Source organism: Anopheles stephensi, chromosome X, assembly GCF_013141755.1.
Source record: "Anopheles stephensi strain Indian chromosome X, UCI_ANSTEP_V1.0, whole genome shotgun sequence".
Lineage (NCBI taxonomy): Eukaryota > Metazoa > Arthropoda > Insecta > Diptera > Culicidae > Anopheles > Anopheles stephensi.
Window position 1 is genome coordinate 14935098 of NC_050201.1, and position 12949 is coordinate 14948046.

Sequence of the window (12949 nt, forward strand, 5' to 3'; positions counted from 1 at the left end):
TGTTCGTCGTGCTCCAAGAACTGTAATTTGTTTGTTCGGCCAGACTTAAAAGAACTCTTGCCCTGTATCACGAATATTCCAACCAAAAGGGGGAACGAAATCTTGCCCCTAACGCCCAGAATCCACGAAACGAGGTCGAAATCTCGGAACTTCAACAGTAGAACAACGGAAACAACTACAACAACAAAAACGCAGCTTTTGTTCTCTGGCGGGATTTTTTTTACCTTTCTTCGAAAACATTTTTCGCCCTTCCGCTTGGGAAGAAAACCCTATGCATCCCCTATAGATCCTTCCCCCTTCCCCCTCGGATTTGAGTTCTGTTCCGCCAGAGTTGCTCGTCCTCCCATCACTCAGCTCCGCCGCTACTTCCTTGATGTGCGCGTGTGTGACCTTCAACGATTTATATGCGAAGTTTCGGTGGTTCTGAGTGGGCAAACGGGGACAGATTCCGGTTAACAAGCAGCATCTTGCCGACACCCTCTCTGTCTGCATTTCCTCGTCGTCCTCCGTGTCGGTAGGTCTGCTATCTGAGGACATGAGGAAGCGGGAGCGAGCGAGGAAGAGAAAGGTGTGCCTCGGGTTGAGGATGATTGAAGCAGAACCCGTGTTTCCCGAGGCAAATCGAGACAAACGAAAGAAAACGTGAACCTACCCTTCACAAAACGCATATACAATTAGGTATACCCGGGACTCCTCGAAGATCTACCCGGCGAACCAGCAGACGAAAAACAGGTATCACAGCTCGGAACGGTGGTTGTGCAAAAATACCGATGTAGAGGTAAAAGACGCAAAGCAAAACAGCAGAAAATGCCGGCAAATGTCTAGGCAATAGAAAAACACACACAAACACTAAGAGCAAGAGGATCCACAGTACAATAAAAGGGGGATAAATATTGAATGGTGAAGAAGAAGAGACCAGGTAGGAAGGCGAAAAAAGCCGGGCAAGAACCTAAATATCGTGCAACAAGAAGAACGCCGGTGCGTACAAAAACAGAAGGAGAAATACCGAAAAAAAGACGCGAGAATGGAGGATTTGTGAACGTGCACCACAACCGGCCTGGAACCGAAATGCAAAAACGACCTTAAAATAAAAGAGGTCGAAAATGCCGAAAAACCTGAAGGTTTCGCGCTAGAGGTACCGCAGGTAGTAGAAGAAGAAACGGTGTACCTGGTATCGAGCGGTAAGCTAGAGCGAAAGAGAGGAGTTAAAGAATGTGTGTGTGCATGTGTGTGCATGTGTGTGTAGGCCGTTTTTTTATTTTATTTCATTTCGCTGTATTTTGTTGTACGGAACCGGACCGGTACGAGAAGGCGGAACGCAAAAGATGGCGAAATTAGACAGGTTTTCTTGGGTCCAATTGTACAATTCGCACACGGCAAGAACCTGAGAAATGAGAAGAAGGGAAGCTGAAAGTAGAAATTGCGAATCGTATGAGCAGTGGTACCGGCCAGGAACGAAAAGGAAAAGTTCCTTCTCCAAATACGCACCTATATTCCCGGTGGGGGCTGGAATGTCCAGGTGAGAGAGCTGGTGGATGGCGGGCTCCAAGCGAAGGAATGTGTGTTTTGCTATCGTTCACTTTTATCTGGATCCGTTTCATCTTTCTATCCCTCTCTCTCTATGTTATGCGCTTCGGTACGATTGTACGGAGCGAACCGGCGAAAAATTCTGATCAAAGCTGGCTAACTTAAGGAATCGGAGACTTAGAATGGGGTTTTAGGTGTTGTTGGTGGTAGAGTCATATATAGCGAGAGTAAGCTGGATTTGAAGTCTCAGGGTATTAGATTCAAACGGACGCTGAGCCTTAAGACTGTGATCTGAATTCTAACAACTGATTGATGGAAAGAGCTTCTCACTTTGATGCTGTTGAGAAGGTCTTGTGATAGATTCGGTAGCTTCACACAGCCAAGGTTAGTCAAGGAAGCTAGTAATGGCTGGCCAGGTTCTCTCAAGGTTGTATTGCTAGAGAAGAAGATTATCTCCAGATAGGGACGAATAACAGCTTTGATTGTACGACCTCATCCGTGAAATCCCGTACGATGTAGTCCTAGCCGATTGTGACTCTAGAATAAATCTTACTAGACAATCAATAGTGTTAATACTCGATCATGTAGCAATATGAACAGTCCGCCCTTATAGAATAAAAATAAACTCGATCAAGAAACGTTAGAACTCTGCTAAAATTATAAGTCTTGAAGAGCTCGTATCCAAACTAGCCTAGTTTGAATCTATTTAAAAGACAGGAAGAATCTAATCAGTAAAATTGTTTTACAATCTCATATTCAAACTAAACTAGCCCAGTTTGTATGTAATACGAAGAAAGGTAAGAGGCGAGAATTATATTACCAAGCATCACAATCGATGCACATTCTTCGCCAATAGTGAATCACAGCATTCCGGAACAGTTGCTCAGATTCCGCGGAGCCCTTGAGCTTCGGGACCTCCGTAAGCATCAGGGGATACAATGCTTATGGTTGCAACGATTGCATTTTCTAAGAACTTTGCGGTAGAATTCATGGCAAAGATTCATAGCTCATATTGCGCTTCCCGGGAACGCTTGTGTATGATAACGTATGGGTAAGGGTGTGTTGCTGGTAAACGTTTTTGCTGGTAGCGTGTAATTTACGTACGTACTGTTGGCTGCGTGTACACAGAGCCGCTATGAATGTTAATTGATTCAATTGCGTACGGTGGATTATGAGCCAATGGTTGATATGATTAATGCGAACATCATCAGCAACTTTACTTATTTTGTGTTATTTATTTATTTGCTTATCCGAGATATTGCAAGGCGGAACTACCATAATACAAAAAATAAATTAATTTAAATTAAAAAAAGCTGTCCCCCAATTAGAATGATTTGCCCATAGTTCTTATACGTTCACGGTATCTCAGCACTCACGGCTGTCACTCACCCAACTGTCATCGACGCGTAGCCGTGTGCCAGTTGGCTGTGTTGTTCGGTGTGTTCGGGCAATGTTCGCGGCCGTATTCCGCGTGTCCACGGTGCGTTCCTGTTTCCCGGTGACCAGTGACAAAGTGTACTATCGGTGTAGCATCCCGGTGCAGCGTAAACAGCAGTGTCCGACCCACGCCACGATGGCCGCCGTTCCACCGGTTGTGGTGATTCTCGGTTCGACCGGCACGGGCAAAACAAAGCTATCGCTCGAGCTAGCGTCCCGGTACGGTGGGGAGGTGATCAGTGCCGACTCGATGCAGGTGAGTGACGGCTGTGAGTGGCGTTGCGTGAGTTCCAACGTGTCGTGGCGCGATCAGCTGTTCAGAGATACCGATTGGTCGGGTATTGCCGGTCTGTCCGAAAAAAGGCGCATAAATTTAATTGAACCAACAAAACAACCGCCTGAGTGATGATAGATCGTTTATAATGGTGTGTCCCACGAGTGGAGTTCAGCTCCATTACTCCAAGACACACACACACACAACATGAAAATTGAACCAACCAGTTTCAATTCTTGATCCATCCGGACCGATAAGGCCAAGGTTCTAGTTGTGCGGTAACAGGTCTTGTAAATGAGCTTGTGGGATGATAAATTTGACAGTCGGGGCAGAGCCGAGCTAATAACGAGGTACCCTTTAAGTCTTCCTACAGCGGCATGCGTACACGCGCAAGCTTTTAAGAGGTGGCCTTCACTGATGGCCCTGAAATCGGATCGTGTCTAACCACGTCTGAAGAGAAGCGTAGCGTAGGGCCTCTCTGTCCAAGTGTCCTGCCACCCTAAGCTTCATCCCCGAGCAGCGCAGAAAGCGAAAAAAAAAATCCTCGATAGGCCGATAGGTACACAACCTTGGAACCAATCCTTTTTCCCAAAAAAAAAAAAAAAAAAACAAAAACCCTTGGTCATTGTCTAAGGTACGGCTCCACAGTTTCCGTATTCCTGTCGAGGCATCCTTAACTCTGTGCCGAAGTTTTGCTGGGTAGCCCGAGACAGCGCATCCAATAATTGCAATCTCATGACCAATGGTTGAGAGGTTCTCAACCAAAAACCAATATTTCCGTAAGGTTTACCGCCATCGGACAGGAAGTAATGACGTCCACAGTTTCCCAACGCGTTTTCCGTACCTGTACACCTGTCGTCTGGTCGTGATTAATTTTCCAAACGATCTGTGCGGTACCATATGGTTCGGGTGGTTTAAGGAAAACCGGAATGCCAAGCGCGGGAAATGTGTTCGTTAATTGTTTTTCCAGGTTCCCAACGTTAAGGTCTTAGGTCCAACGGGGAACGATGATGCTCGGCGATGCATCGGGAAGTCCGTTAAAAGATGTGCTTCAGGGTTGTCTTTTCATTACTGACCTTTCTGCTCCAGTACGTTTACCTAGGGGTTTGTTTTTTAGCTAGTCATGCCCCACCGATGATCAAGGTTGTCGGCCCTGGGGTCTTTGACGAGATTGGCTTTTTCGTGTTGAGTCCCATCTGACAGGTACCGTGCGTCATTGCGCCAGATGCAGATGATCGGGATGTCTCACAATGGTTGGAAGTCTGCTCAGTGATCTCACCAAAAGCGTAACCAGAGCATCCAGGGTTTTCGAACTCAATTTCGCGGATTTTTCTTCCAAATATCTGATTGAGTCCTGTTTGCCGCTAGAAGCAGTGTAATACCTTCTCTTACCGAATTTAAACTACAGAACATACATTTGATTTCCGTATTCCGCTTCCTCCTGTTCTTCGACGGTGAATAAATTATGTTGGAAGAGACGTCGGCGACGCCCGCTTGTAGATCCCGGGCACGATTAGGTGAAATCATAAAACGCTTCGTTACTTCGCGTCTCGGGACGTGAGCTGGATGCCGCGGCTCAAAATCGTCAAAACTTTTGACAGCACCACGAGTCGTTAAAATTGTGTCCACAACCACACACAAGTCCAGTCCTCTAGTGTCCTGGCGAGATTTTTGCCCCCCCCCCCCCCCCACTTTTTTTTTTGGACGAACGAAAGTGGAATTTGTCGACAAAGTTGAAACAGAACGAGGTGGTGTTGGGATGCGAACGATTATCGAGCCTTTACCTTCGAGCCATGCGTCGCCGGCTATCGCATCTGAACCGGCCGCAGGTAACCGTCTGATAAACGTCTTCACCAGCGGTTCGAAGTCTGTATGCATAAGTTATTTCTGAAGCCACGGGGATCGATCAACCGGACCGAGGGGCTGGTGAGGAGTTGAGCAATTTTTATTGCTTGCCTCGATAGAAGCTAAGATGAGGTTGTGCTTCATGTTGTTCTCCAACGTTCTCACGTATTTTGGGGAGGTCGTGAAGGTGGGGGGGGGAGGTCTGAGGGTGAGGCGATGCTACACCAAACGATCGTCAGCCAAACGGTTGCTGGCGAAGCCGGTGGAAAAGCAAGGTGGTAATACGATAATGGGAACTTGCTTCCAATCTCGGACGTCCGCTAGTCCAGCAGGGAGGCAAACCAGTAGAATGCAAACGCGAACGCGAACATGGGAAAACGGACGGCCGTTGAGAATGGAAACGATTCTGCTTTTCTTTTTCTTGCGCTGTCGTAAAGTTTCATTTCGATTTCGTTTCACAGGTTTACACAGGACTAGACATTGTTACAGCCAAGGCGACGAAGGAGGAGCAGCAACAGGTGGTGCATCATCTGCTGAACGTGGTTACGCCAGATCAAGCCTTCACCGTGACCCATTTCCGTGAGCGTGCCTTACCGATCGTATCCTTTTCCGATTGTAAAGACTTCAAATTGTTCTCAATTAATTTTAAGAGATCTCGCAATAGCTCTAAGGGTCATCTGTTGTAAGTTGCTTCAGAAATGGATAAATCTTTGGAGAAACGTCTTGGCGGTGACAGATCAATAATAGTTGCTATATTAATCAGATATTCTTCGGCAAACCAAAAACTATCTCAGTATATTTGAAGACACTCAAGCCGGCTTCATCGCTCGCAAGTTTTTGTCTAGAAGCGTTCGTTTTTTTTTTCAACTACGCGTCTAGTTTGTGTGTGCCGCTTACCCATTAAACTTGATATTGGCTCGGTAGGCCACAGCCGAAGAAAAGGTGCGGGAAACTCCGAGGGCCTTACAGAACGCGTGTACCGGTGTACCAATAAAAAAAGAAGAAACCGGTCCTATCCTGGAGCTGACCAAAAGCGTTTCCAAACCATTCGACCATAGTAGTAGTGGCCGTCAATTCATTCAATATTCATGAACCGAGTGATGGTGGCTCTGGCAGCGTGCAAGAGTAAGGAGAGGCGAGCGTGTGCGCGCGGTGGTCCTGTCAAAAATCGGTTTGTTTGGCGAGTTGCTGCTTGCGCAACGTTGTCGTTTGGTCGGGGCGAATGGGGAGCGAGGGGTTTGGAAGATGCGTGCGCGTTCGGGAGAACCACCATTAGCATGCAAATGATGATTTCTGTTTTATCGAAACTTCCTTCATCTATGTCGTTGGCCATAACCTTCCGGCGACTTTACTTTGACCACCGTAACCACCGGTGCGCCGGTCGCAATATCGGCAGAGCCTTGGTGACGTACGTTTTGCGGAAATATGGTGTCGTGGGGTTGTACGGATTGGTGCGGTTGGAAGCAGTTTCCTGTCCTAATGCGCACCTTACCGGCACCTTACGGCTACTGGATGCACCATGTGATCGGCTCGGTACCTACTCGAAGCCACCTCATTTCACTTTCTTTTCGTTCAGCTTCTTAGCAAGAAGGGTTCTTCGTTCAAGAGGGCTATCATTGTTTGGCTGCAACTGAAAAGCTTTTAAAGCTGGTTACTTTCGGCGCCAGATGACAGGTAGGAAAAAGTTATTATCTTAAAGCTATTGGATAAATTTGACTTGAAGTTCAAGACCAGATAAAGTAAAAAATCTATTTACCCTGAACAACTGTTCAAAAACTGGGTTTTGGACCAGGCGATATAAAATGCCTATCAAAAGCGTTCTTCCGATGATTTGAGGACTCTCTGAGCTCTATCCTCACCATGTCTAACTATACGTTTGTTCCCAACATTCCAATTTCGACAAGAGTCCTCAAAATGACATCCAAAATATTCGGATTAGGGAATCTCCTTTGGCATCACAATCTCCAGAAGTCTCGGCCTATAAACTCACGTCTCTACTTTTAACTTCTTCTAGCAATGCAATTTTCCTGCAACTATTTGAATGTTGGTAGACTTGCAGATCACTCATATCAGCGTTGGTCAAAAGTATTCTTCTCGAGATTTAAGAACTCTTTGAGCTCTATACTCATGAAGTCTAATGCAATGTTTCTCAGCGCATACAATAAGCGTCTCCATGTATGAAGCAGCCAGTGTCTCCACATTTGAAGCAGCAAGCTATTTCGACATAACACACAATATAAAAAATATATGTCTCATTGTAGTTATATCTGGAATCTCCAACTGTTTTAAACTTGGAGACACTTGTTGGATGTTGGAGAAGCACCGTAATAACGAGCTGATGCCTCTGGGATGCCTTTTCTCCAACATTCCGTGTCTGGCAATAGTCCCCAAAGCTGTGATATCCATGGTAGAGTCACAGGACCTGAAATAGCAAAGCATGTCAAAGAAACCGAAAGTGCTTGTTCTGGTTCCCGTCGTTTGATGTATTTGCTACGTCGGTCTTTCGAAAAAGGTCGCAAAGTAGAAGAAAAGATGCGGAAACCAACAAGAATGTGTGAGCATGGAGATGTATCGCCAAACATCAGGAAAAATTCTTCCCCTCTTGTTTTCATCTCATATGACACAAACGTAGCAAAAACCCATATTTGTTTTTTGCGCCTCTCTAGGGTCTAAAGAGGGGGCCTTCCTTTTTTTTTTGCTTCGTTCTTTATGGACAGAATCACTCTTGTATGCTAATTAAACACGGTGTGAAATCTTTTCCCATACACCCATTTCAACCTGACTGACGCACAACAACCATGTGCGTATGTGTGTGTCGCCCTTTTTTTTTGCTGGACTGCAATTTCGCTTTTGGCGCATTATTTTAAACGTTATTTTCGACCATTTTTTTTCTTCTGTTCGCTTGTTTGTTTGGTTTTGTTTAGTAACGCAGATGGAAATAGAAAAGCGAGAGAGCAGAAAATTTAATAAAACCCCAACGCTATACACACACACACATTCCTTCACGGTGGTTTGCTGGCTTTTTTTTGTTTATCATTCTCCACCGTTCGTGAAGGGAAACTTGCTCTGGACGCACTGCAAGCGGACGTGAAGAAGATGAATGGATGGGAAGGTAGAATGAAATCAATTATCCGCCCGTTCGCATTTGGGGAAATACGCACGCTGACCAAGTACCGGCTTGAAGAAGGCACATATACCACATCGAAGAGCATCACGTACTGGTCGTACCCTCGGATAGTTACAGCAATAGTATCCGGTTCGTATTCAGTTGCTTAATACTGTCATTGGTCCCAGAGTTCTTTATCCTCGTCAATATTTCGTGAGGCCTCAACTCAACAACCTCAAGTTGAGGTCCAGAGATATCAAGAAATCTGTCCGCTTTTGTGCAAGTCCCCTATATGCCCTATATCCCCAGCGCCAAAGGATTTGAGATCCTATCATCGGATCTGATGCCAATATCATGAACTTCAAAACCGCTATTTAAGACATTTAAATTTCATCTCTGGTTGGTAATGTCCCGGACAGCTTGCGGTCACTTTCGTCACGATTTCGAGTACAACCACTCGTTGTGAATTGAAACCGTTTCGAACGTTATGCGTACCGGTACAACTCCATTCTCTATCGTCTTGTAGGGTACGATAAAGAAAGGACGAATGACGACGAGATGAGAAATCGAAGAAAACCTTGGCTTGGAGATGCGAAGAAGCTGGAACTAGCAAGAAACCACAAAAGGCACCGGGATATACACACACACACACACACACCCAAACAAAAAAACCGGCCACCGAGGTTAGGCGCATATTTAAATCACCAATTGTGAAGTGTCAAACAACGTGAAATACCGGATAGCATTGCGTGAGGCATGATGTTTTATGGCGAGTGAGATCTAAAAAAATTCTCCCGCTATAAGGCGCCGGTGCCCCCACACCCGTGTTAGCCTGTTGAGCCTTGCCCATTCATTTTCAGCTCAACTTCAACAACTCTCATCCGTAACCCGCGCTCTGCAACAGTGACTTCCTATTCGGCTCCCATGTCCGTTGGAATGTCGGGATCTCCGGAGTTCTCGGGAACAGCATTCCGCGAATCGGCCTCTTTGCCTCTATCTCCTCTATACCGAGAAACTCCCCAGGTCGAGAACGGGCCCAGCTATCTGGCAACGTATGAAGTAAGACGGATGATCCGTGAAATGGTGCGCTCCAGTATGACCGGCAAACGAAACCACTTCAGTGCAGGAAGAAGCTGGTACGGCATAGTTCAGCGCTATATGGAGCAGAAGCGAAACTGGGAACTGGAGCTTGGAACTTGGAGCAGGCACCTTAAAAAAAAAACAAAACCTCGGCCGCTCAACCCGGCATTAGCAATTTAGAAGGGTTTAGAACGAGCGCGAGTATCGGTGGCAAGACTAAGACGAATAATAATAAGGAAGTAAAAGACGCGTGTTTTGGGGCAGCCCGGTAACGCTGCTGTTCGGATTCACTGTGTGTGTGTGTGTTGCGCACAAATCTCCGTTGCGTGTGTTGGCAGCTCTCTGCCGCAATCTCACGGTGTAGCGTCGTGGTGCAGCAAATGGAGGTGTCGTGCAGTTAGTGGTGAGCGTCGCCCGTTCATCAGTCCGTCGGCGATTTGACCGCAAAAGTTGTTAGAAAAGGAAAGCGAATTCGCGTTTCGGGGATCGCCATATCGTCGCCTGCCCACGGGCCCAGGGCGGCGCACACGGCTAGCCGAAAATAAATTAACATCACGCGGAAGCAACGGAACACCGTTCGCCCGAAACGCGGCGCTACAGTGCTCTGGTGCCATTTTGTTCGCCCGGCGCAACGCACGCAGCTACTGGCCCGGTCTAAAGAACCGGCAGAACGTACGGTGGATACCGGCCGGTTGGGGGCGCTTTTATCGTTTCTTCTGATGGTGGTTATGCGCGTTGCGGTAGTAACGCTGGCTCGGTTCTCACAGCATTACGGGCCGAAATGAATGGATGGATGGATGCGTACACGCAACGCCGACGTCGACATTTTTTGCGCAAGCGTGTGTGCGGGTCCGATTGCGTCGTTCTTCTTCAGAGAGCGAAAGAGAGAGAGAGAGAGAGAGAGAGAGAGAGAGAGAGAGAGAGGGGGCGAGACGGCGCAGAGGTTTTCGGTGGTTTGGGCAGGCAAGCGATTATTAATTTATAGCTTAACAAGGCAGGCAATGGGTTGTGGGTATATCCGCGCTCAGTGGTTTTTTTTTAACGTTTGGTTTGCTGGTTGGGCCCGTCTTGTATTCAATTGCGCCGGCTCTTAAGCAGAGCATCAACAAAGGCAAGACGAACCACCAAAAAAAAAAAAAAAAAAACGCTATATATCTCTCTCGCGTGAATCCTTTTGCAGCTCAGGGCCAACACGATGATGCTTGCCGTTCTCTGGGCGAAAGCGAGTTTTATCCCTCGGAGATGTTTTTTGTTGTTGTTGTACGTTTTCTTTAGTTTTATTCAGTTAGAAGGGTTGATTAGAGGCTGCTGTGTTGGGGGTAGATCGTAGCCTTTAACATTCAATTAGCACTTTTTTCTACACGGTTGCCGGTACGGTGCAAACGGTACAGAGTGATTGTGCGCATTCTATGGTAAGCAAGTTGAAGTCGTGACCTGAGCTTTACGTCGGCTTACACGTGTACTGCTACTGTCCTTGAGTGGGGGACCAGTCATCCCGAAACCATACTGTTCCGCGTGAATGATGGGATGGTGAAGATAGCAGCACTTCACAAGCAAGAACTGCCGCTTGTAAATTCTTATCGCATAGCGTCGGGATGCGAATTGGTCTAAGTTCCCAGACTCTAAAGTCTTGTCCCGTAGCTATGTGGATGCGGCTTTGAAGCATCAGGATGCTACATTCCTACAATCCAAACTACTGTTCACTCTTGTTTGAACAGGTTCTAGAACTATCCATATGCAGCGATATGGTGCTTCAATTTTTTTACTAGAATCTTATGGTGCCGGCTTCGACACGTGTGCAGTTAACACCACCAGAAGACAAAGGAAAAAGAAAAACCCACCTCAAATCAGTTTGCGGGCTGTCACCCTTCTGTCCTATTTTTCGATCGTCGCACCATTGCCATGCGTCGATCAATATTGCCACAGCTTAGAAAACATTGCCCGCGCGCGTACACTTAAACTAGCAGCGCTTGTTACCTCTACCTTCTACCACCGTTCTCGACATCTCGCTCCGGATCTGTCACCGGAGTGTGTACCGGAACGCAGTCGTCTAATGCCGATAACCAACGCGTAAGCCTAGCATTCCTCCGGTTGGGAAATAATTATTATCGATCTTGAAATTATTTCTCCTTGAAAAAGGTATCAAGTCCATTTGAGGGGGTTTCTTTTTTTTTGCTGTATGTTTATACACACTGAGGCAGATAAAGAAGAGAAACAAAAAAAATTTGGGGATACAAAAACACAACCTTTTTGGCCGGGCCGCTGGAATAAACATTCCGAATATTTTCTACACGGATTCTATTTCACGACAAGCCCATGCGGTGTGCCATTGTTTATTGGAAGTGTTTTCCAATGACGGGGGGAAAATCCAAACAACGGTCGACGATTTTATTGAAACCATACTAGCACAGCTGGTTTTTCGTACAGCGGGGGCGATGGTTTTTTCTTTTATTGGGACGAAGAATTTAAAACCGAGAATGTGATTTATGCATCAGAGCTGTGTATTCTTCTTCTGCCAAATTCCCAAAATTTCCCTCCAATCTCACTGTGGTGGAGTTATGGCGGACACGCATCAAACATGAATTTTCCTTCACCCGAAGAAATCAGATCGATTCGCTGCTGGCGGCCAACCGGATGCCCATCGTCGTGGGCGGCACCAATTACTACATCGAGAGTATCCTGTGGCGGGTGTTGCTGGGGGATGGTGTCAAGCGGGAAAGGGTCCGGTTGCGTAGCGGCACCGAACTGCCGGCTGATGCGTCCGAACCGTCCGTGAAGCAACCGAAGCCGGACGAAGCTACGGTGAACCGGGAGGATACGCTGGACCGTCTGCTGGAGCAACTACCAACGATGGAGTCTTGCGATTCGCTTGAGCTACACGACTCGGACCTGCTGCACCGGTTGCTGCAACGTGTCGATCCAGAGTCGGCGGATAGGCTGCATCCGAACAACAAGCGCAAGATTATCCGGTAAGTCAGTTTAACGTTGAAGGAATCCTTGGAAGGACCACCTTCATTATTAACATTATTATTGGTCACTGTAATTATATTTACTGCCAGCCATAATTGCCCAAGCGCACTAACTGTCAGCTACGTGGTCTTTAGTGCGCTGTCATAATAAAAAAAACGAAAACAAAACCATTGACAGCTGCTGTAGCTATTTGACAACTGTTTCGCTGGTGCGCATTGATAATCATTAGCCATTGCTCAGTTTTACATGCGCATAATTACCTTTAATTGCATTAGCACGGAACCAGAACCAGTGTCGAGTGAGTGGTTTTGCCACCGCGAAAGCCTCTCTCTCTCTCTCTCTCTCTGACCGATTGTTTCTGGCCCGGGCCGAAATTGTCGAAATTTTGTACAAAGACATAAAACCCACCAAGTGGCGGTCACTAACAGACCGTTCTCTCGTCTTGCATATCCGGAGTTGCGAAATTGCAGCAAAACCCTCATTGCAAAATAAAAACCGCACCAATCAAGTGTCCTGCACTTCGAAAAAAAAAAAAACTAACCGATATCCTTCAGGGTTTCGGTCGGTCTTCAGGGTTTTACTGCCGTGTACGTTGTGCGGGTTGATTTATTTACCTTTTTTTGCTGTTGCTCTCTTCACTGCTGCCGGCTTTGGACGCCGGCTGCGTATTGCTGGCTTTCTTTCTGCTCTGTCCTGCCCGTTGGTGGACC

The 12949-nt window shown here is 46.8% G+C and overlaps 1 protein-coding gene across 1 annotated transcript in view; it reads left to right on the forward strand.

Moving 5' to 3' along the window:
• The first annotated feature begins 2919 nt into the window (after positions 1-2919).
• The window catches only part of LOC118510292 (tRNA dimethylallyltransferase), a 56607-nt gene continuing 46577 nt past the window's right edge, over positions 2920-12949 (forward strand). The window contains exons 1-3 of the mRNA XM_036051917.1: positions 2920-3220; positions 5545-5682; positions 11877-12238. Coding sequence (XP_035907810.1) covers positions 2978-3220; positions 5545-5682; positions 11877-12238 — 743 coding nt within the window. The 5' untranslated portion in view covers positions 2920-2977. The remainder of the gene's footprint in view (positions 3221-5544; positions 5683-11876; positions 12239-12949) is intronic.